This window comes from Salvelinus namaycush, chromosome 26 (assembly GCF_016432855.1).
Source record: "Salvelinus namaycush isolate Seneca chromosome 26, SaNama_1.0, whole genome shotgun sequence".
NCBI lineage: Eukaryota > Metazoa > Chordata > Actinopteri > Salmoniformes > Salmonidae > Salvelinus > Salvelinus namaycush.
This window is the reverse complement of record NC_052332.1, coordinates 13774073-13800119: the sequence shown is the minus strand read 5'-3', so window position 1 is coordinate 13800119 and position 26047 is coordinate 13774073. Positions and strand designations below refer to the sequence as shown.

Genomic DNA, 26047 nt, shown 5'->3' with positions numbered 1-26047 from the left:
TGATGGAGAAATGTCTGGAGCCGGGCTGAGAATTTTAAAAGTATGAAAGCCAACGATCCAATATTCTCGAAAACTGATGTGCGTACCCGTACACGCTTTTGGACTCTGATAAGCGCTTTACACCCACCAGCCGACAGCATATTACACTCAACCATCCCCAAATAAGCACCGAAAGCAAAAAGTTGAATATACTCACTCACTTTTCCAACTCCCCATTTTTCCCATCTATGGGTTAGGAAAAAAGCTCCTCTGAGATCCCTGTGAATTTCCTGACATATTGGATGCGAGAGATGGATGCAAATGAGTGTGGTTTGAGGGATTTATTTAGGTGCATTGTTCGGCAGGATGTTAATGTGAGTCTATGAGAGGGGAGCTTCAGGAGTCGGGGCTGATGGGATGGAGATGGGAGGCTCTTTGTCAGTTTGACATCCAGGTAACCCACTTTTACTTTGCCGCTTCTTACACTTTGATTGCGAGAAGAGCTGAGGGAAGCACTATCTCCCTACCTGTCAAGCTGAGGCTGGATGAGGCTGGCATGCTGTCACCTAGGTGGATACACAAACCCTATGAAGATGCACACACACATATATATATACACATACACACAAGGATGCACACACTCTCTGAAGTTTTGGGATGGAAAGATACACAACCTCTATGAAGTATGTAGGACACACACACACCGCCCGTGACATTTCAGAGAACACACACTATATGTCCATTTTGGGATGGGGCAATTGTTCTGGCAATTCTCACATAGAAACGTCATTGTGAGGAAGGATGTTTGACATGCTTTTTACATATATGTCACAAACAATTTATTTTTAACCTCTAAGGTTCTATTTCACATTTGTCAAAAATGAGTTAGTCCCATATAATTGATCTTTAGATGTTTCTTCATATGTTTGTGAAGTTACATTTTAATTGAAAGAAATTAAGTTATATATGCATAAGCACATTTTAACTTTTCTATCTGCAATCCAATCACAAGCCTGGACAAATACAGACAGACCAATCAGAACACGTCTTTGCCATCTCCCTCTAAGTATAGTCTAGGCTAGTCTAGCCAGCAATAATGGCATGCAAGCAAAAAAAACAACACTGTCAGAAATCCTAAAATATGAGTATCTCAAAAGTAGCCCTGTTGTTTATTTTAAGACGTATAATTTGGAACAATATACCATACAAGCACATAACATTTCCAGAGAGGGCTCTCTGCTGATTCTGAAGTTCTGATACATTTTATGAGCACACCCAACACAGTGAAAAGTAAATTGATTCAAAGGGAACTCCCTCTGCTGGTGATTTGCTGAATGTGCAATCCTAATGGAGGGCTGTGATTGGTTAATGAGCTATAACCTCAATTTATATTTATAAAATGGGTCATATCATTAAAAGTACCAGAGAGCCCATTCTGGAAATTTGATGTGTTACAAAAGTATATATATTTTTTATTTAACCTTTATTTAACCAGGTAGGCTAGTTGAGAACAAGTTCTCATTTACAACTGCAACCTGGCCAAGATAAAGCAAAGCAGTGCGACACAAACAACAACACAGAGTTACACATGGAATAAACAAACATACAGTCAATAATACAGTAGGAACAAATATATATATACAGTGTATGCAAATGAGGTAAGATAAGGGAGGTAAGGCAATAATTTGGCCATAGTGGCGAAATAAGTACAATATAGCAATTAAACACTGGAATGATAGATGTGCAGAAGATGAGTGTGCAAGTAGAGATACTGGGGTGCAAAGGAGCAAAATAAATAACAGTATGGGGATGAGGTAGTTGGATGGGCTATTTACAGATGGGCTATGTACACGTGCAGTGATCTGTGAGCTGCTCTGACAGCTGGTGCTTAAAGTTAGTGAGGGAGATATGAGTCTCCAGCTTCAGTGATTTTTGCAGTTCGTTCCAGTCATTGGCAGCAGAGAACTGTAAGGAAAGGCGGGCAAAGGGGGAATTGGCTTTGGGGGTGACCAGTGAAATATACCTGCTGGAGCGTGTGCTACGGGTGGGTGCTGCTATGGTGACCAGTGAGCTGAGATAAGGCGGGGCTTTACCTAGCAAAGACTTATAGATGACCTGGAGCCAGTGGGTTTGGTGACGAATATGAAGCGAGGGCCAGCCAACGAGAGCATACAGGTCGCAGTGGTGGGTAGTATATGGGGCTTTGGTGAAAAACCTGATGGCACTGTGATAGACTGCATCCAATTTCCTGAGTAGAGTGTTGGGGGCTATTTTGTAAATGACATCGCCGAAGTCAAGGATCGGTAGGATAGTCAGTTTTAAGAGGGTATGTTTGGCAGCATGAGTGAAGGGGGCTTTGTTGCGAAATAGGAAGCTGATTCTAGATTTAATTTTGAATTGGAGATGCTTAATGTGAGTCTGGAAGGAGAGTTTACAGTCTAACCAGACACCTAGGTATTTGTAGTTGTCCACATATTCTAAGTCAGAACCGTCCAGAGTAGTGATGATGGACGGGCGGGCAAGTGTGGGCAGCGATCGGTTGAAGAGCATGCATTTAGTTTTACTTGCATTTTAGAGCAGTTGGAGGCCACGGAAGGAGAGTTGTATGGCATTGAAACTTGTCTGGAGGTTAGTTAACACAGTGTCCAAAGAAGGGCCAGATGTATACAGAATGGTGTTGTCTGCGTAGAGGTGGAACAGAGAATCACCAGCTGCAAGAGCGACATCATTGACATATACAGAGAAAAGAGTCGGCCCGAGAATTGAACCCTGTGGCACCCCCATAGCGACTGCCAGAGGTCCGGACAACAGGCCCTCCTATTTGACACACTGAACTCTATCAGAGAAGTAGTTGGTGAACCAGGCGAGGCAATCATTTGAGAAACCAAGGCTGTTGAGTCTGCCGATAAGAATGTGGTGAGTGACAGAGTCGAAAGCCTTGGCCAGGTCGATGAATACGGCTGCACAGTATTGTCTCTTATCGATGGCGGTTATGATATTGTTTAGGACCTTGAGCGTGGCTGAGGTGCACCCATGACCAGCTCGGAAACCAGATTGCATAGCGGAGAAGGTACGGTGGGATTCGAAATGGTCGGTGATCTGTTTGTTAACTTGGCTTTCGAAGACCTTAGAAAGGCAGGGTAGGATAGATATAGGTCTGTAACAGTTTGGTTCTGGAGTGTCTCCCCCTTTGAAGAGGGGGATGACCGTGGCAGCTTTCCAATCTTTGGGGATCTCAGACGATACGAAAGAGAGGTTAAACAGGCTAGTAATAGGGGTTGCAACAATTTCGGCGGATAATTTTAGAAAGAGAGGGTCCAGATTGTCTAGCCCGGCTGATTTGTAGGGGTCCAGATTTTGCAGCTCTTTCAGAACATCAGCTATCTGGATTTGGGTGAAGGAGAAATGGGGGAGGCTTGGGCAAGTTGCTGTGGAGGGTGCAGGGTGGTTGACCGGGGAAGGGGTAGCCAGGTGGAAAGCATGGCCAGCAGTAGAAAAATGCTTATTGAAATTCTCAATTATCACGGATTTATCGGTGGGGACAGTATTTCCTAGCCTCAGTGCAGTGGGCAGCTGGAAGGAGGTGCTCTTATTCTCCATGGACTTTACAGTGTCCCATAACCTTTTGGAGTTTGTGCTACAGGATGCACATTTCTGTTTGAAAAAGCTAGCTTTCCTAACTGTCTGTGTATATTGGTTCCTAACTTCTCTGAAAAGGGAAGTTATCCAAACGCTTTGTCTAAAAATAAGGAAAATCTATTATTTATGTTGAATAAATTAATGTTACTTTCTTTATTTCAGAATCTAGACATACTTCATATTTGAGAGCACACTATATGGAGTATATTGACACCAAGATGTTGTCTGTATCATGTACGGTTCACCAGTGGTGGAAAAAGTACCCAATTGTCATACTTGAGTAAAAGTAAAGGTATCTTAGTAGAAAATGACTCAAGTAAAAGTGATAGCAACCCAGTAAAATACTACTTGAGTAAAAGTCTAAAAGTATTTGGTTTCAAATATACTTAAGTATCAAAAGTAAATGTACTTTTCCAGTCCTGCTAAGCATTCAAAATATAACAACTACTTTTGGGTGTCAGTGAAAATCTATGGAGTAAAAAGTACATTATTTTCTTTAGGTATGTGGTGAAGTAAAAGTAAAAGTAGTCAAAAATATCAACAGTAAAGTACAAATACTCCAAAAAACAACATAAGTAGTACTTTCAAGTATTTTTACTTAAGTACTTTACACCACTGTGGCTCGCTGATCATAAGGTCTTACAAGAGGCAATTGTCTTTGTGATAAATAAATAATTAAAAGCAGGTCAAACATCCTTCCTCCCAATGAAGTTTCTATGTAAGAATTGCCAGAACAATCTGATATACCAAAAATATTTTCCGCCTACGCTGGGGTGAATTGCCTAATGGATACTGAATGAGTGTGGATATATGGATACATAGATGCACTCTCTATCATTTGTTCCCATGGAGTTTATTTGTCATTTGAATGCCAGGCACACCGGCTTGTGTGTGTCAAGAACTGCAACGCTGCTGGGTTTTTCACACTCAAAATGTTCCTCTGTGTATCAAGAACATTCCACCACCTAAAGGACATCCAGCCTATGTCAGGCCAGTGGTCAAAAACGTCTCATTGATGAAAGAGGACAAAGGAGGCTGACACAAATTGTGCAGAGCAACAGACAGGCTACAGTTAGTCAACTGAACTTCCAGTACAACAGTGGTGCCCAAAGACCCATAAAATAATCCACAACTCGTCGTACCTTGACACGAATGGGGTATGGCAGCCAATGACCTTACGTAGTTCCACTTCTTTCAGCAAAAAAACAAGAAACTGCGGTTGCAGTGAGCTAAGGAACAACAACACTGGACACTGGAGAATTGAAAAAACATTGCCTGGTCTGATAAATCCCGGATCCTGCTGTTTCACGCTGATGGGAGGACTAGGGTATGGAGAAAACCACATGAGTACATGCATCCATCATGCCATGTGTCAACATTGCAGGGTGGTGGTGGTGGTGTGATGGTGTGGGGTGTGTTTTCATGGATTGTGCCCCTTTATTAATAGCGGAGCAACATTTGAATGCCACAGTATTTCAGGTGCATTCCTTCATGGCAGCAGTGTATCCATTTATGAATAGATTTTTTCAGCAGGATAATTCCCCATGCCACAAGGCTAGGATTGTCCATGAACGGTTCCATGAATATTACAGTGAATTCAGCTTCCTGCACTGGCCTGCCCAATCACCAGATCTCAATCCAATTGAGCATCTGTGGGATGAGATGGAACAAGCTATTCAGAGTAGAGGTCCACTAGTGGGCGGCCTGTAGGTTATAGACCTACAGTCAGTGTCCAGATTTTAGTTACTATTCCGTTTAACCCGTCTAAACAGTACAGTGTCCTTGACATGCCATATTTAAAGTCCCCGTCTTGTGGCTGTCAAAATTTGCCAACTTGACACAACTGTGGGAAGCATTGGAGTCAACATGGGCCAGCATCCCGGTGGAATGCTTTCGACACCTTGTAGAGTTCATGCCCCAATGAATTGAGGCTGTTCTGAGGGCAAAAGGGGGTGAAACTCAATATTAGGAAGGTGTTCCTAATGTTTTGTACACTCAGTGTATATTTGCATTCTAATCTAGAACAGAGGCCATACTTTCTGACCTAGAACTCAGGCCATATCTACATTTTGAACTAGAATTGTGAGGTGTTGGACAATCCATATTTTACACCCTTGATTTAACCTGAGGACATACTGTATCCTCTTCCATAGCAGTTCGCAGAAAACATCTGCATTGTTTCCCAGCTGTATGTTTGTGTGTGCTCTGTTGCTGCTCTGTAGCCTGTCACGTACCACAGCAGCACACCTCGGGCACTACATCATCTGTGTTGATGTGTTTGGAAATTGTTGTGGAAATGGTATTGTAGGCAATACGCTGCCCCAGCCAGTGCCTCTGCAGGACTTTGATGGCAATCACGACTCCATGGCGCCCTCTCCATCTTCCATTGTGTTGCTGAAAATCCCCCAGTCGGAGATGGATCCAGGAATCTCATCTCCTACTCCCTCCTCGCTTCAAGTCCTCCTCCTCCTCCTCCACTCCTCCCTGATGGAATACACTCCCCTACCTGTCAATCATCCACCAGAGAACTGGCCTCCTGCTCCTAATGCAGCCCGCATGTGTGTCCGTGAGTGTGCGTGCGTCCGTGCGTGCGCATAAAGTTGGACAGTATGTATTTCCCCCATCGGGGGAAATAATTGATGCCTTGTTGACTATTGACAAGCTGTGTTTCTCTATGTGTTTACAGAGACACATGGCCTGTGTAAGTAGCTGTGTGCACAGATAAAGGCAGATTTTACAGGAAATAAAAAATGGTGTGATGTGTTCTTGTCCGTAAGATGAGACGAGGAAGAGACACAGAGAAAGTTAATGGGCTTTCTGTGCCTTATGCCTCAACCCTGTTCTCAAATGTCAACATGGTCATGTGTTAGTAATTAGCGAATTATTATTCCGCTTTCCTACTTAATTAGCAAACAAAGAATTCATTAGAAAATGTGTTTGTTAATTTATGACTAAGCAGCCGGCTCCCGGCGGCATTAATACTGTATGTTGTGCAAAGCGTAATAATATGCTATCTGATTGGCTCGAGCAAGAGGAAATTTAGTATTTTTTTCTGTTTCATCAATTTTTTCAAGCTCTGATTGTACTCAGGCCCAGTTAGTGGTTAGGAGAGAGAGTGGAGTAATTCAGCCGTATGTGACTCTGTGAAGGTAATAAAAGGATAGTTGAGTTTGTCTTCTGAAACAATGACCCTGAAAATTACATTTTTATCATGCTATATGCCATGTTTTATCTCTTTCTCGCTTTCTCTCCCTCTTTCCCCTCCCACTCCTCTTTCTCTCCTTTGTTTTACTATCTTTCCTTATCTATATCCATCTCACTCTCTCCCTTCTCCCTCTCATTCTCTCGCTCACTTTCTCAGTCTGTCTCCCTCACTTACTCACTTAGTTTCCTCACTCACTGTCTTTCTCTTTCGCTCTCTCACTCTCTTTTTCTCTCCACTCTTGTTCCTGAGTCAAAATGTACATTTGGGCCTCCTGAGTGGTGGAGTGGTCTAAGGCACTGCATCGCAGTGCTAGCTGTGTCACTAGAGATTCTGGGTTCGAGTCCAGGCTCTGTCGCAGCCAGCCGCGACCGGAAGACCCATGGGGCGGTGCACAATTGGCCCAGTGTTGTCTGGGTTAGGGGAGGGTTTGGCCAGCAGGAATGTCCTTGTCCCATCGCGCACTAGCGGCTCCTGTGACGGGCCGGGCACAGTGCACGCTGACACGGTCGCCAGTTGTACAGTGTTTCCTCCGACACATTGGTGCGGCTGGCTTCCGGGTTAAGTGGGCATTGTGTCAAGAAGCAGTGTGGCTTGGTTGGGTTGTGTTTCGGAGGACGCACGGCTCTCGACCTTCGCCTCTCTCGAGTTCGTACGGGAGTTGCAGCGATGAGACAAAACTTTAACTACCAATTGGATACCATGAAATTGGGGAAAAAATAAATACATTTATTTTAAAATTCTGCAGGACTTATATATTAGGCTATGTGAGAGGTTATAGACCTACAGTCAGTGTCCAGATTTGAGTTACTATTCCGTTTAACCCGTCTAAACAGTACAGTGTCCTTGACATGCCATATTTAAAGTCCCCGTCTTGTGGCTGTCAAAATTGTATAGCGCCTCACAATCATCACAAATAGCACTGCTATCATCCACTTCCACCACTTCACCAAATCTTTCCCACATATTAGGCCAGCTGTTCTGGCCCTCCCTTCTCTTTATTTTCAACTCTCCATTTTGCAGCTTTTCTCTTATTGAATTTAACACCGATAGTGTCCTTTTTGCCTCAATGGATCAACGTTAACTTTTTCTGCCCAAGTTCCCAACATTTTTGGGCGATTGGCATGTATTTATCGTGCGTAAAATTAGGCCCAAAAGCTTAGGCTTATGCACTAATGCCAGATAAAAATAATGAAAGTATAACCACAATGTAGCCTATAGATATGAATTGAACTGTGGGGACTGCGGGTTATGAGTCAACCCTATAGATATGAATATAACTGTGGGGACTGCAGGTTATGAGTCAACCCCCGCACCACTAACACACACACACACACACACACACACAAACAGAGAGCTTGTTTTCTGTGTCTGTGTCTGCAGTCGGCTCTTTCTGTGTGAACAGCCTGTCAATGACTCCCTCAAGGCATTCCCAAATTAACTCAGTCAGATCAGGACTCCCTCCATCGATACTTTTTACTCTCCTTTAAAATGTTCCTTAACCCCATGTACAGTGCATGCGGAAAGTATTCAGACCCCTTGACTTTTTCCACATTTTCAGAAATACCTTAAGTATTCAGACCCTTTTATATGAGACTCGAAATTGAGCTCAAATGCATCCTGTTTCCATTGATCATCCTTGAGATGTTTCTACAACTTGATTGGAGTCCACCTGTGGTAAATTCAATTGATTGGACATGATTTGGAAAGACACACACCTGTCTATATAAGGTCCCACAGTTGACAGTGCATGTCAGAGCAAAAACCAAGCCATGAGGTAGAAGGAATTGTCCGTAGAGCTCCGAGACAGGATTGTGTCGAGGCACAGATCTGGGGAAGGGTACCAGAGAAATCGGAGGAGAAGGGCCTTGGTCAGGGAGGTGACCAAGAATCCGATGCTCACTCTGACAGAGCTCCAGAGTTCATCTGTGGAGATGGGAGAACCTTCCAGAACGACAACCATCTCTGCTGCACTCTGCTGCACTCTCACCAGTCAGGCCTTTATGATAGAATGGCCAGACAAAAGCCTCTCCTAGTAAAAGGCACATAACAGCCCGCTTGGAGTTTGCCAAAAGTCACCTAAAGACTCTCAGACCGTGAGAAACAACATTCTCTGTGTATCTGATATAATATATTGGTTTATGGTGTTATGTAGTTTATTCTGCTTGGTCACCTTTATTTGGGCAATCCATGCTGTTCTCTGATAGACCATTCTTTGTGTAGGTCCTTCCGGGTTGTTGCTGTGACACGTGCACTGCATCAGCAGATTGTGTCTGCTCCAGAAAGCGTGTGTGTGTGTGTGTGTGTGTGTGTGTGTGTGTGTGTGTGTGTGTGTGTGTGTGTGTGTGTGTGTGTGTGTGTGTGTGTGTGTGTGTGTGTGATAGAGCCATCACTCACCCCCATGGCAGTGACATCTTGTTTTTCTCTCACGCTGTGTGTGATGTATCTGTGGCCCCTTTGCGTTTTTGCCGGGGTGGCCCTTCGGTCATAGATCACCGTGGAAACGCTGCGTAGCGACGGGCGTGGCAGTCTCCCCTGACAGCGGCGGAGTGGATTGAGTGTGTGTGTGTGTGTGTGTGTGTGTGTGTGTGTGTGTGTGTGTGTGTGTGTGTGTGTGTGTGTGTGTGTGTGTGTGTGTGTGTGTGTGTCGGCTCTCTCAGCCTTCTGGTCTCACACAAACACATACACACTGACCATATGATTCACAGACACACACACACTGACCACATGATTCGGATGACACACACACATACTGACCACATGATTCACAGACACACACACACACACACACACACACACACACACACACACACACACACTTACCACATGATTCAGATGACCCTTGTTAATGGCTGTCAGTATGGCAGACTGGAGAGCCATGACATCAGCAGTCAAAGGGCTAAAGCCTTGCCACCTCTCCCTCTATCAGACACTATCAGACGCTGGCCCTAACCACAGATATATAATCAGATTACTTATTTTTACTAGGTGATGTTCTAGCTAGCAAATCACAGGAGAATAGCAGCTGTAAATTGGTTGTATCCATGTCTGATTACTGAGTCCTGAGGTCTATTAAAAAACAGAAGTCCTCACAAGGATAGTAAAACAAGTACAATATGGGACTTTTTGCCGGTCCCCACAAGGAAAAAGGCTATTTAGGCTTAGTGGTTAGGCTTAGGATAAGAATTAGGGTTAGGGTTAGAATTAGGGTTAGGCTTAAGCTTAGGTATAGGTTAAGGGATAGGTGTAGAGGTTAAGGAAAATAGGATTTTGAATGGGAATAAATTATTTGTCCCCACAAGGATAGAAAAATAAACGTGCGTGCGTGCGTGCGGGCGTGCGTGCGTGCGGGCTTCCATGTGCGCATCCACACCGGCAGTCATGAGTCATGACCGCAGTAAAATTCCACATGACTGTTGAGTCATGGTAATCTCCTTTGATGCACTCTGGACATGCTTTGGTAGTACCCAACTTGCTAACTACCATCAGGTCCTAATAGCCTGGTACCCAGGGCTCTATTGTCCTTCTAACCACTTATCGAGAATCACATCAAACACTTATCATCAAAACAGTATCGTGATTTTATAACTCACCTCACTGTGATTGATCAATTTGAAGAAAGGAGTTCAATAACAGGTTGAAACTGAGTGGAAAACATGGTCTTTGTGGATGTTGTATCAAAGCCTAACACATTGAAATGGACAGAGCTTTCTAACACGTTGATCACAAAATAAATTTACACGTACATGTTATTCAGACATTGCATTCACACTGCTCACGTGCGCCAACGAGTGTCTGCGTTGCCAAGCGCTAAAATAGAAGTCAGGTTGTATTTGTGACGCTGAACGCGGTGCAAGTCCTGCCTCTCCCATCTTCTCATTGGTTTATAGAAGCATATGCCCATGTGCCATCTTCTCATTGTTTATAACCACATGGGTGATTGAAAGATGAACTGAGGTCGTGTCGGTCAGCTCTGGTAATACACCTTGTTTTGAAAGTTAGATGCCAATCGCCATATAAAGTCCAAAGAAGAAAAAGACGGGAAGGAGGAGAGATGACTAGAAACGATTTTAGTTGATCGTTTTATGTGTGGATTAATTGTCGGAGTAGAGGACCTTAAAATGACAACTCAATGTTTATATCCCAGGACAAATTAGCTAGCAACAGCAAGCTAGCTAGCTAAATTGCCATAAATGTTTAATGCTTTTCGACCTGTCCCCAAATTAATATAATTGGTTCAGAGTTTGTTTTGATATTTCAACCTGCGTGTCGTGATCGCGTTTGGTGTGGGGTGACAAAATCAATTTGCGCACGATGGCGTCTGGTTTGGGTATGGTGTAAGGTGATGATTAATTCAAAACACCCATACACATAATAGAGCTTATGCAAAAGCATAGGCCTATGTCCAATATGAGCCCAAGCCCCCCCCAAAAACGTAATTAATATAATGATTGTGCCGTTATGGCAGAAAAACATACAAGAAAACTGATTCAAGATATCTTTGGTACTAAATTGGTCTAGCCTATACTCCAAAAATAAACTAATTATATTAATCGCCTTTGAGTGTGGACAGTATTATTATGCATACTGGATGGACTGGTTACCTTACGCTACGCACCAAACTTTCTATCCATGAGTCTGGGAGAGAAGGTATAGGCCTAGGCGACGCTTTTGGTTAATTGATTGTGCAGGGCGGCTTACAAAGTTAGCCTACAATTATAGTGAATTTGTATTTGATTTAGAATATCCTAGAAATAGGGACTTTTTTTATATTTTCATAATTAACATTACCTTTAGCTACAGAATATCTCCCCACAGTGCGTTTTCATCTCCTCCTCTTTCTCCTTTACTTTCTCGAGCGCTCAGAGAGACGGGTTGTCAACAGTTTAATGAAAGATCTATCGATGTTCCCGAACAGGTTTCACTTGGTTTCACAAATTAAGCAATGGTTAGCTGCAGGAACCGGGTTGGAGAGCCCGTGGCATACAGCGTTTGAGCGGAGTATTACCTGTTGCGCTCCTCAAACTCTGGTTTATGCATGGAGTGAAATAACCAGAGTAGCCTACATGGCACGATTGAAAAACGAACTGGCCGGTAAACTTCCAGTGCATACGGATGACATGTATTTTTTCCCCTGCCTCTGTTCCTGCCCATTTGATAATGAGACATTCTTTTTTTTTTTTTACCCCTTTTCTCCCCAATTTCCATGGTATCCAATCGCTAGTAATTACTATCTTGTCTCATCGCTACAACTCCCGTACGGGCTCGGGAGAGACAAAGGTCGAAAGCCATGCGTCCTCCGAAGCACAACCCAACCAAGCCGCACTGCTTCTTGACACAGCGCGCCTCCAACCCGGAAGCCAGCCGCACCAATGTGTCGGAGGAAACACCGTGTACCTGGCCCCCTTGGCTAGCGCGCGCTGCGCCCGGCCCGCCACAGGAGTCGCTGGAGCGCGATGAGACAAGGATATCCCTACCGGCCAAACCCTCCCTAACCCGGACGACGCTAGGCCAATTGTGCGTCGCCCCACGGACCTCCCGGTCGCAGCCGGCCTGGGCGCGAACCCAGAGACTCTGGTGGCGCAGCTAGCACTGCGATGCAGTGCCCTAGACCACTGCGCCACCCGGGAGGCCCTGATAATGAGACATTCTAAATTGAAACTAATTTTACATTTTAGTAAAGACAAGATTAAATTGAGAATAGTCTGATGGGTGAAAATATGATCACTTGTTGAAAGAACAGCTTGTGCAGCCTGAGACAAGGAAGAGAGCACAAGCTTCTTTTGCAACTTTCTCAAATCATCAATAGCCTTTAGTCGCATCATGCAGCCCATACGAATGTAGGATCTTAATTTGAGCCAGGTTTCTACAGCAGGAAAATAATCCTGCAGCAAGAGGAAATGTGAATTATGTGGATTATAATTAATGGGGAAAAAATGTAGGGGTTGATACATTTTCCGTTAGAGCAAATCAAGTACAACATTTTTAAGTAGAAATTAAACTTTAGAAGCATTTTCAAACCTTGAATACACTAAAAGTTTGCATTTCCTGCTGTGAAGGAAAATGCTCAGCAACAAAAGAGTGTATATGGTTTGATTTCTAAGACATTCTAAGGTTTGTATCATTCACAACTAAAGTTGACAAATAACTCTAAATCAAGCATATAGGACCTGTTTCAAATTATCACTTTCCTGCTCACTTGCGCCGGAATGGAAAAAATATCCTTTATTTATTCAGCTAAGTTCAATTAAAAGAATATAACAAATAATGGCACGGGACTTAAAAGCATATCTTGTCTGCTAAATGATCAAACCTGGAGCCTATGGCATGGAGCATAGCCAGATAGGCTAACATACAGTACAAATAAATAATAGTTTTATTGTGATGGTGTATATTACATTTATTTATTCGACTTTTTAAATGTAGATGTTCCAAAGGCGCACATCAGCGGCTTGTATGAGTGGAGGCCTAGAGATTCTACAAGGGATTATGTTTATTAATGGTCAATTACCATGAGACCGGCAGTCTTTTGCATGACAATAACCGACTGACAAAATGTCATGACTGCCACAGCCCTACAGTATGTGTGTGTATGTCTCTCTGTCAGTGTGTGGGTGTGTGCTGGCGTCGTAAGGTTTTGTCGCTATCCAAACACAATTAATGCATGTCACCTCTCCACGCACCAACAAATTGGAGTGCTCCAGGCAAGAGGAGATAGCTAGCCCAGGGGCTAGTCATTCTAGTCATTTCTAAATGAAAAGGATGTCTCTTTTGTTCAGTTCCACGAACCAGAGAGAGAGAGCGTAGTGGTGTGGGTAGGAGAAAGGTAGCTGCCAGTGAGAGCTGTAACTTTCACAGCCAGAAATTGCACACACAGACAGTCAGAATATCAGACAGACACACACACACACACACACACATACACACACACGATAGAAAATCAATTATACACACACACCAGGGCTTGACATTAACTCTTTTAGTTGAACTGATATTTTACTTGTCCGAAAGTTCAAGTCACGTGTGTGTGTGTGTGTGTGTGGGTGTGTGTGTGTGTGTGTGTGTGTGTGTGTGTGTGTGTGTGTGTGTGTGTGTGTGTGTGTGTGTGTGTCCACCATGGGCCAAAAAGGTGACAGAAAAGTGTGTTGTATGATGCAAGGAGCCACTTCACAAAAAACATTCATTATTATTACTGATAATGGGAGGCTGCTGGTCTCTGATCCCATGAATTATACAGTATCTCCTGACTTTGTGGCCTTGAGCAAGGCAATTAACCCCTTCCACAAAGTAGAATACTGCACTGATAGGCTACTGCATGAAACACATGTGGTCAGTCAACCCTCCATCTGGAGAGCTACTGGGTGTGCAGGCTTTTGATCCAACCCTGCTCAAACGCACCAGAGTCAGCTTATCAAGGCCCTGTTGAGCAGCTGATTTTTTTACAATGTGGTGTGTTCGAGCAGGGCTGGAGCAAAAGCCTGCACACCAGTTGCACTCCTGGACTCTCCTGGAGGATGGTTGGCCACCATGTAACATTACAATTACAAACAAATACTTTTTGTCTTTTAAAATAATTCCCTCATTCAATGAACCAGGGATCAAATTGCTAAGGTGTGCGAGGTAGCTAACTAAGATGTTTATCTACACTGAACAAAAATATAAACGCAACATGTAAAGTGTTGGTCCCATGTTTCATGAGCTGAAATCAAAGATCCCAGAAATGTCCATACGCACAAACAGCTTATTTGTCACGTCCTGACCATAGAGAGTCCTTATTTTCTACTGTCGAGTAGGTCAGGGCGTGACTGGGGGGTTAGTCTAGTTTATTATTTCTATTTGGGGTTCTAGTTTTGTTTTTCTATGTTGGTGATTTTGTATGATTCCCAATTAGAGGCAGCTGGTAATCGTTGTCTCTAATTGGGGATCATATTTAGGTAGCCTTTGTGGGATTGTGGGATATTTAGGTAGCCTTTGTGGGGTTGTGGGATATTATTTAGAGTTAGTGTATGTAGTACCTCTGTAGTCACTGTTCGTTGTTTGTTTCTTGTTTTGTTTTATAGTTTCACTTTAATAAATTATGTGGAACTGTAATCACGCTGCGCCTTGGTCCTTCTCTACAAACGAGCGTGACATTATTTCGCTCATGTTTTGTGCACAAATTTGTTTACATCCCTATTGGTGAGAATTTCTCCTTTCCAAGATAGTCCATCCACCTGACAGGTGTGGCATATCAAGAAGCTGATTAAACAGCATAACCATTACACAGGTGCACTTAAATGTGCAGTATTGTCACACAACACAATGCCACAGATGTCTCAAGTTTTGACGCAGCGCGCAATTGGCATGCTGACTGCAGGAATGTCCACGAGAGCTGTTGCCAGAGAATTGAATGTGAATTTCTCTACCATAAGCCAACTCCAACATAATTTTTGAGAATTTGGCAGTACGTCCAACCGGCCTCAAACCGCAGACCATGTGTATAGCGTCGTGTGGGCGAGTGGGTTGCTGATGTCAACGTTGTGAACAGAGTGCCCCGTGGTGGAGGTGGGGCTGTGGTATGGGCAGGCATAAGCTACGGACAACGAACGCAATTGCGTTTTATCGATGGAAATTTGAATGCACAGAGATACTGTGTTTAGATCCTGAGGCCCGTTGTCATGCCATTCATCCGCCGCCATCACCTCATGTTTCAGCATAATAGTGCACGGCCCCATGTCTCAAGAATCTGAACACAACTCCGGGAAGCTGAAAATGTCCTACTTCTTCCATGGCCTGCATACTCACCAGACATGGCAACCATTGAGCACGCTTGGGATGCTCTGGATTGACGTGTATGTCAGCATGTTCCAGTTCCCGCCAATATCCAGCAACTTCACACAGCCATGGAAGAGGAGTGGGACAACATTCCACAGGCCACAATCAACAGCCGGATCAACACTATGCAAAGGAGATGTGTCGTGCTGCATGAGGCAAATGGTGGTCACACGGACTGATTTTCTGATCCACGCACTTACATTTTTTTTAAGGTATCTGTGATTTACAGATGCATATCTGTATTCCCAGTCATGTGAAATCCATAGATTACGGCCTAATTTATCTATTTCAATTGACTGATTTCCTTGTATGAATTGTGACTCTTGTGAAATTGAATTGTGAAATTGTTGTATTTATATTTTTGCTCAGTATGTTTGTAAGGTAAAAATATCCAGTGTTCAGTGGAGATATTGACAGCATAGGAGTTACTTGTCAATTAGGCTATTCTAATGATATTTGTTTACTTTACATAGCCGGTATTTTTTTAATATATTTTTAATTTAACCTTTATTTAACTTTGAAATGTTGAGTAGAGGAGAATCCTAGCCAATTTTGAGCACTAGACAGGTTTTACATCCGGAGTATGCAGCATTGGTTTCATCCACTGTGTACCCGTATCAACTGCGTGTCTGCAAATTGAGGTTATACACGAGTACCGGTGAAAAGTTATTTTAGGACATTGGACATGGAAAGGACATTAGTACATGCTAATAGCTAAATAGTTAACTAGCGAAATAACCAGCAAAACTACACTGTGTTTTGAACTGGCTCTCTAGTCAGTCTGTTGTACATCATTATTTTACCTGCTGCTCAAATGTTTCTCTCTCGCTCTCGCCTTCTCTCGCTCTCTCCTCTGGCAATGGCCCACTGGCACACGCAGACCTTTCCAGGATTTTCATTGCTGACCAAAAATAAGCTATAACTGGGCAAATATCTCAGTTACTAGCAATGAATATCAATAAATGTGCAGATGCGGCTCGCTTTAATCTCAAAAATGCATCTTGCGACTGCATGATTGAAAGACCGCTCGTGTCTGTCAATGCAGGCCTACAATAATTATACTCCGATGTGCTCTGCAGAGATTGGGAGGACAGTGTGCAACGCATTGCATCCAGAGGCCACTGATCCAATTATGATCGAAGTAGCCTAATTGTTTGATATTGTATATTATTCTTGTTCCGGGCAAGCGGAAAAGCATTAATGTCGAGCCCTGCACACACACATACTCAAACACACACACACAGCCAGAACATAGCAGACACATTTATTAATCTTTCTCCTTCAATCGGTAGTCTGCCTCCTGCAGGAGAGCTTCTGTAGTGAGGTAGAGGGATTAGATGCTGGACAGAGACTTGGTTAACTATAATCCTGGAGATGGAGTTGGAGAATGCATCCCCGCTACCTATTAAAAAAAACACACACACAGGGGACGTTCAGCTCTCCAAACCTCTCGATCACATACACACACATACATACATATTCACACACATTCACATTCACACACACTTACAGGTGTTTTCACATTTAGAAAACCCTCACACATACACACGCACACAAACCTCCCTAAATCTCCCTAAACTCCCTCAGACGACACACAGGCGAGGTTCCAGGACGAAAGCTGAGGGATTTAGTTTGAGTGTAATTACACCTGATAGGCTTCACATCCTTCATAACAAGCACCGGCTGGGACACACACACACTCACACACACAACTGATTACTGTGTGAGTCAGACAGAAGAAATATGGTAGTTAATTATTGTTGCCAAATCACTCCCTGAAATGAGCGGATTGTGAAGGGCTTGGCTTTTGAAAGATCAAAGAGTGTCAATGAAGTGTAGCCTGTCGTCATATTGAGGTGGTTAAGCAGCATCTATTGTGGGAGTGTTTTCTACGGGAATGTGGGAAGGCCTGGGTGTCATCGTCTCTCAGACTCTCCTGATTCTTTATACATTGTTGCAGATGTTTTGTTGTGGATTAAGGTCTGTGGATTAGGTTTTCCAAGTAATTGAGTTGCCTGTGGTGCACTTTTGAGATGTTGGGATATTATCGATATTTGTGGAATGTTACTGATATTATACTCTACTTTACCCTACTCTACTCAACTTTACCTTACTCTACTCTGCTCTATGGCAGGCGGCAGGTAGCCTAGTGGTTAGAGCATTGGGCTAGTAACCGAAAAGTTTCTGGTTTGAGTCCCCAAGCTGACAAGGTAAACATCTGTTGTTCTGCCCCTGAACAAGGCAATTAACCCACAATTCCCCAGTAGGCCATCATTGTAAATAAGAGTTTGTCCTGCCTAGTTAAATTTAAAATGTTAGTTTCTTTTAAATACTCTACTCTCTATTATTGTCCCGATCCCTGTGTCTCCCCAGGTTCCAGGAGTGATGCTCTACAGCTTGGCCATTCAGTCATTCGACTTTATTCTACTGTGCTCTACTCTAGTTTAATGTTCTGTTCTTTGTCTCCAGGTTCCAGGAGTGATGCTCTGCAGCATGGCACATCAGGGACCCTCCCCCATTTCCTGCAGGAGCCCGATGATGCCTACATCATCAAGAGCAACCCCATCAAGCTCAAATGCCGGGCCCGCCCCGCCCTGCAGATCTTCTTCAAGTGCAATGGGGAGTGGGTCCACCAGAGCCAGCACCAGTCTCAGGAACACACCGACCAGGGCACAGGTGAGACACACACTGACGTGACATAGGAACACACACACACACACACTCACGTGCAAATGCAGGCTCACACACAAATGCACTCACAAAAACCCGCATGCACAGATATACACACTTTTATGGATGTACACACACATGCTCATGTACTTACACATACACACACACATTATACAAAAATTCCAATCGCCCCATAGGCTCTCAATTCATTTGGAGTGATAAAATAGTGCTCATAACGTAAAGAGTGAAGGCCATTGGAGGTTTAAAGGAAACCTATTGACTGTGCCCAAGGCTAGGTCCAACTCGTCAAATACTGTTGCCTTGCCACGTTAGAGTACATCTCACACTTGATTCCAAACTAATATGACATCATTTGGAGATTTGACTTTGATCTCTTGACTGTGGAGAGGATTGTCTTTTTCTGATGCAACTTGAACAAATACAGAATATTGGGTTTTTATTCAACTTGTGGAGAACTAGAGAAAACCCCTGGGCTGTCACTCATGGGTACATTCTTTCTCTCTCTCTCTCTTTCTCTCTCTCTCCTTCTCTCTCTCTCCCTCCTTCTCTCTCAGTCTCTATCTCAGCAAACTCTCAAAACTTTAGCTCTATGCTACTCCCCACTGTGACATTATTGTATTATCTTATTATTTTCAAAGTCTTCATAAAGGTCTGACAATGGTAAAATGTTCCAAATCAACACAGGGCAAAGTAACGGCGTTGTTCAGTGTTAAATCCTTTGTCATTAGACAGAGTCAGCTCTCTCCTTCATCTGTGTTCTCACTTCTAGATACCAGTCACACACACACACACACACACACACACACACACACACACACACACACACACACACACACACACATACACAAATACACACAAATCATCGATCATCGTCACCGTCATCGACTTTTGTTTGTGTTTTCTATTTGTAAGTCTAACAGCATTGATTCTTCACTTTAGATACACACACAGTACATACACACATGCATGCACACACGCACACACACAATCAGTGAATCAACACAGGACATTATCTTCCACACAGCTCCTGCCGTCTCTTTATTGCCTGGTGTCTGCTTTTGCCGAGTTACCTCCCCATCTGGCTCCTTATCAGGATTCATATGTCTGATGTGTGCGTGTGTGGCTGTGCTTGCATGTGTGTGTGCATGTATGCGTACCTACCTGCGTCTGTGTGTGTGAGCCTTAACAGTCCACCTGTGCCATGCAGAGGGCAATAAAACAGCAGCCTGGCTGGCTGCATCAGAGGCTTGGTTAATAGACAGAGCTGAGTGTGAGAGTCTGGGGGCCTGGTTGACAGAAACATGGGACTGTAAACACTTGGATGTGTCTGAGCGGATATTTGCATACAACGCACTGTGAAAGTGTAGACAGAAAAATAAAAAAATAAAAATAAACAAGAAATTAATTAATATCAGAACGAGCAATATCACAACGAGCAATGTCAGAGTCTGGAATATAAATACTTGGTGTGTATGGACATATAAAGTGATTAATCAATTAGCTTAATTTCTCAGAGCTCAAATAACATTTCAACCATACAACATTGCAGGAATGCTACTCTTATCTGTATCTAACTGCAGAAAAGATTTCAGAACAATAAACATTATGTAAACATTAAGTGACCAATTTTCAATGACTCATGGGCGGCAGTCTCTAAGGTGCAGGGTAGAGTACCGAGTGGTAGCCGGCTAGTGACAGTCTCCAAGGTGCAGGGCACCGGGCGGAGACCGGCTAGTGATGGCTGTCTGATGGCCTGGAGATCGCTGTTTGTCATTCTCTCGATCCCATCTTTGATGTACCTGTACTGTCTCTGTCTACTAGATGGTAGAAGGGTGAACAGGCTTTGGCTCGGGTGGCTGAAGTCCTTGATGATCTTCTTGTTCTTCCTGCTGACCGGACCACCCTGTGGAGAGCCCTGCAGTTGCGGGTCCGACAGAATGCTCTCGATGGTGCATCTGTCTTCGTGAGTGTCTTAGGGGCCAAGCCAAATTTCTTCAGCCTCCTGAGGTTGAAGAGGCGCTGTTGCACATTCTTCACCACAGGTCCTCAGTTATGTGCTTGAAGCTTTTGACCCTCTCCCATAGTCGATGATCAGATCCTTTGTTTTGTTGAGGTAGAAGTTATTTTCCTGACACCACTCCGCAAGAGCTCTCACCTCCTCCCTATATGCTGTCTCGTCATTGTTTGTAATCAGGACTACCACTGTTGTTTCGTCAGCAAACTTGATTGAGTTGGAGACTTGGACAGCCACACAGTCATGGGAGAACAGGCAGTACAAGAGGGTGCTGAGCACGTACCCCTGTGGGACCCCAGTGTTGAGGATCAGCATGGCGGAGGTGTTGTTGCCTACCTACACCACCTGGGGTCGGCCGGTCAGGAAGTCTAGGACACAGTTGCAGAGTAGAGGTCGACCGATTATGATTTTTCAACGCCGATACCGATACTGATTATTGGAGGCCCAAAAAAGCCGATACCGATTAATCGGCCGATTTTTTTAAATGTATTTGTAATAATGACAATTACAACAATACTGAATGAACACTTAGTTTAACTTAATATAATACATCAATAAAAATCAATTTAGCCTCAAATAAATAATGAAACATGTTCAATTTGGTTTAAATAATGCAAAAACAAAGTGTTGGAGAAGAAAGTAAAAGTGCAATATGTGCCATGTAAAAAAGCTAACGTTTAAGTTCCTTGCTCAGAACATGAGAACATAGGAAAGCTGGTGGTTCCTTTTAACATGAGACTTCAATATTCCAAGGTAAGAGGTTTTAGGTTGTAGTTAATATAGTATTTATAGGACTATTTCTCTCTATACCATTTGTATTTCATATACCTTTGACTATTGGACGCTCTTATAGGCACTTTAGTATTGCCAGTGTAACAGTATAGCTTCCGTCCCTCTCCTCGCCCCTACCTGGGCTCGAACCAGGAACACATCGACAACAGCCACCCTCGAAGCATCGTTACCCATCGCTCCACAAAATCTGCGGCCCTTGCAGAGCAAGGGGAACAACTACTCCAAGTCTCAGAGCGAGTGACGTTTGAAACGCTATTAGCGCCCACCCCGCTAACTAGCTAGCCATTTCACATCGGTTACACCAGCCTAATCTCGGGAGTTGATAGGCTTGAAGTCATAAACAGCTCAATGCTTGAAGCACAGCAAAGTGCTGTTTGAATGAATGCTTACGAGCCTGCTGCTGCCTACCACCACTCACTCAAATATCAAATCATAGACTTAATTATAACATAATAACACACAGAAATACGAGCCTTTGGTCATGAATATGGTCGAATCCGGAAACTATCATTTCGAAAACAAAACGTTTATTATTTCAGTGAAATACGGAACCGTTCTGTATTTTATCTAACGGGTGGCATCCCTAAGTCTAAATATTGCTGTTACATTGTACAACCTTCAATGTTATGTCATAATTACGTAAAATTCTGGCAAATTAGTTCGCAACGAGCCAGGCGGCCCAAACTGTTGCATATACCCTGACTCTGCGTGCAATGAACGCAAGAGAAGTGACACAATTTCACCTGGTTCATATTGCCTGCCAACCTGGATTTCTTTTAGCTAAATATGCAGGTTTAAAAATATATACTTCTGTGTATTGATTTTAAGAAAGGCATTGATGTTTATGGTTAGGTACAGTCGTGCAACGATTGTGGTTTTTTCTCAAATGTGCTTTTGTTAACTCATCCCTCGTTTGGCGAAGTTGGCTGTCTTTGTTAGGAAGAAATAGTCTTCACACAGTTCGCAACGAGCCAGGCGGCCCAACCTGCTGCATATACCCTGACTCTGTTGCAAGAGAAGTGACACAATTGACCTAGTTAAAAGAAATTCATGTTAGCAGGCAATATTAACTAAATAGGCAGGTTTAAAAATATATACTTGTGTATTGGTTTTAAGAAAGACATTGATGGAGGGGACAAAATGGCGCCATAGAGAGAACACTGTGTTTCAGCGAGCTCCCGTGGCATTTGTAAATTTATATTTTTTCATTAACCTCCTAGCTTGAAAAAGTGGTAGAATTGGCTAAATAAGTTATCCTACAATGAATCTTGACGGTTATTTCTCAAAAATCCCCGACAACATGCCCAACAGAACTACTAAGAACTCGACCAAAACCACCATCCCTGTAGATGTGCAGGAGGAGCTAGCTTACGTTAGCGAAGCTAACACCATTGCGGATCCAAGCACAATGGACCTGGTGATTCAAAACATGACGGATAACATTACTAAAGTGATCGATGTTAAGATAAGAACGGTCTTGGAAGCAATAGCAGGCCATTCAGCTGAACTACAGAGGGTTGTCAAAGGTGTTGATGAGGAGGAAGGAAGAATTGCTACAGTGGAAGCTTCAACTACATCTATGGACTCTAAGATAAAAGCACTTGAGAAACAGGTGCGCGAAATGGCGGAGCACATTGGCGACTTGGATAATCGAGGACGCAGATGCAATATTCGTGTTGTGAGACTCCCGTAAAATTCTGAAGGGACACGTACATTTTTTTGAGGAATGGATCCCTGACTACCTACAAATGGACACTAAGGCTGGTCGTGTGAAGCTGGACAGAGCCCATCGCTCTCAAGCACCGATACCCGGTCCCAACCAGCGCCCACGGCCAGTGGTTATAAAGTTCCACAACTTCACCGACAAGCAGCGCGTCATGGATGCGGCTAGAAACATTGGCTCTGACGGTAGTCAACGTAAAGGTCCAAAGGTCTCATTCTTCAATGATTATTCCACAGCGGTTGTATGAAGACGCAAAAGGTTTGATGAGGCGAAGGCTCGACTCAAGAGAATGAAGATGGACTACGCACTGCTGTACCCGGCCACATTGAAGATTATGGTCAACGGATCGCCTAAGAAACTCTACACACCTGAAGAGGCTGCTTATTGATTCTCTTGGGTAAATAAATTTAAGCTGCACCTCCGCAGCATTGGATAACTTTTTTATTTTATTTGAATCTGATCATGAAACAGTGGTGTGAGTTCTCACGTGCTCCGGTTCAGTAATATTCATATTTTTATTATTTTTATTGCTAAAGTAACTGCCGCTATAGCTCAGGCTGAGATATGGGTGAATCTATATTGATGCCCAGGCTTGGTTTTAGGTGGAAGAGCCTCAATCTTCATATATTGATTTTCATTTCCATATATATAAAGGATGAGGCTATTGAGTGGCAATGCAGACTTAAGAGTCTACATTGGAAAGTTGAAATCCCCTGCATGTTAGCTAGTGGGAAAACCCCCTTTTGGATCTTTACATGTTTAAGTTCCGTTTAGTATAGTTCGAGTTCAGGGTTCATATCGTGTGTTTATGCTCGGTGAGATAGAAGAGAGTTCAACACATTGAAAAAGGTACTTTTACAGTAGGATTCAGTCTGGATATTGAATGGTCAAAGTGCAATGGCAGGTAACAGACTGTGTGTATGTACATGGAACATTAGAGGGAGCCATAACCACATTAAAAGGAAGAAGGTACTGTCTTTTTTGAAAAAATAAAATATTGATATTGCCCTGTTGCAAGAAACTAATTTGGATGATAAGGAGCATCTGAAATTACAACAAGGGGGGTTTGGTCAAGTGTTTTTCTCATCATTTACATCCAGAAGTAGAGGTGTAGCAATTCTTGTGAAAAAGAACTTACCACTTAAGGTCTTGAATTGTGTGAAAGATAAATTTGGTCGCTTTGTTATAATTAATGGTACTTTACAAGGGCAGAACATCTCCATAATGAATATTTACTTCCCCCCTGACTTTTCAGAATTAAACTCAGACCAGTGGTTGGAGGAGATTTTAATTGTTTGTTGAACCCCCTTATTGATAAGTTTCCCAGCGGTATAGCTCCACTCTCTCCTCGAGCTAAGTCACTTAAAGCTATTTGTGATGATCTGGGGTATGCTAATGTTTGGAGAACTTTTCACCCCTCCAACAGAGAGTTCACTTTTTTCTCTGCACCTCATGGATGTCAGACTAGAATAGATAACTTTTTTATGCCCAGGACGTTTTTGCAGTCTGTTTTATCCGCTAGGATAGGAAGCATAGTCATATCTGATCATGCAGAGGTGATCCTGGACATAAAACTCAACGGGGCATTCAATCTGTCAAGACATTGGAGGTTGAATACAACCATACATTCACATCATATTTTATTACAGAGTTTAAAGCATTTTTCTCTATTAACTCTCAATCAACAGATAATCCCTCGCTCCTTTGGGAAACCTGTAAAGCGTACGCCAGGGGTCTGATTATGTCATACACAGCCACTAAGAGGCGGAAAAAGCGTGAAAAGCAAAAAATGTTAGAGGGTGAATTAGGAACTAAAGAGAAGGACTATATTAAAACTCCCACTCCTGCCCTATTAAAGGAAATATCAGTTATTAGATCAACGTTGGACTCTCTCCTAACACAGGACGCTGAAAAGAAAATTAGATTTGTCAGGCAAAAGCTATATGAACATGGCGATAAGCCAGGAAAGTACATGGCGTACCTAGCTAAAAAGAGAGCTGACTCACAGTCAATTGCTACTATTACTGATTCTGATGGCAATTATTTATATGAAAATAAATTGATAAATGACTCATTTAAGAAATGTTATGCAAATCTTTATGCCTCAGAACTGCCAAATGATGCACCCAAATTAATGGAGAACTTATTTTCTAAGATTGAGCTCCCTACTATCTCCGAAGATCAGAGGTCTCTCCTTAATGCCCCTATTACGGAGGAAGAGATAATGTTCGCAATTAAGAATCTGCAAAATGGTAAGGCCCCAGGACCAGACGGGTTTTGTAGTGAGTTCTATAAAGAGTTCCATGGCGTGATCCTTGAGCCATTGCGTGATATGTTTAACCACTCATTTTCAAATGACCAGCTCCCTCAAACGCTGAGAGAAGCCAACATATCACTTATTCTCAAAAAGGGAAAATGTCCAGAGTCTTGTTCCTCGTACAGACCAATTTCCCTTCTGAATGTGGATAGAAAATTGCTTTCTAAAATTCTAGCCACAACATTAGAGGACTCACTGCCACTAATTGTGAAAGGAGACCAAACTGGCTTCATTAAGGGCCGTAAGTCATGCAACAATGTCAGGCGGCTTGTTAATGTAATTCAAGCCTACCAACAAAGTGCTAGGGATGGTATGGTGCTCTCCCTAGATGCTGAGAAAGCATTTGATCATGTGGAGTGGTCTTACCTATTCTTTGCTCTAAATAAATTTGGTCTACGGGACAACTTTATAAAATGGGTGAAAGTTTTATATGATGATCCTCAGGCTGCTGTCCTTACTAATGGGCTAAGGTCAAATAGCTTCTCTATATACAGAGGTACCAGACAGGGCTGTCCTTTGTCCCCTCTCCTATTTGCACTCGTTATGGAACCACTGGCCGAGGCCATCAGGGCAACGCCTGCTATACAGGGGCTGCTCATTGGTGATGCTCACCATAAAATAAGCTTGTATGCTGATGATGTCCTGATATTCATCTCTAGTCCCGAGACTTCAACTACATCTCTTATTAATATTAGAATTATTCAGCGAATTCTCAGGCTACAAGATTAACTTAACTAAATCAGAGGCTATGCTACTTGGTAACCTTTACTCTGTACCTAATACTTCTCCCCCCTTCCCTTTTAAATGGTCTCCCTCAGGTTTTACGTATCTGGGTATATTTGTAACTCCTAAATTCCACCAAATGTACAAAGCCAA

At 43.1% G+C, this 26047-nt stretch overlaps 1 protein-coding gene across 1 annotated transcript in view; it reads left to right on the top strand.

Moving 5' to 3' along the window:
• The first annotated feature begins 5982 nt into the window (after window positions 1-5982).
• LOC120021886 (netrin receptor UNC5D-like) overlaps window positions 5983-26047 on the top strand; it is a 124684-nt gene continuing 104619 nt past the window's right edge. Inside the window, exons 1-4 of the mRNA XM_038965726.1 lie at window positions 5983-6184; window positions 6305-6319; window positions 18008-18016; window positions 18104-18310. Of these exons, the coding sequence (XP_038821654.1) occupies window positions 5983-6184; window positions 6305-6319; window positions 18008-18016; window positions 18104-18310 (433 nt within the window). The remainder of the gene's footprint in view (window positions 6185-6304; window positions 6320-18007; window positions 18017-18103; window positions 18311-26047) is intronic.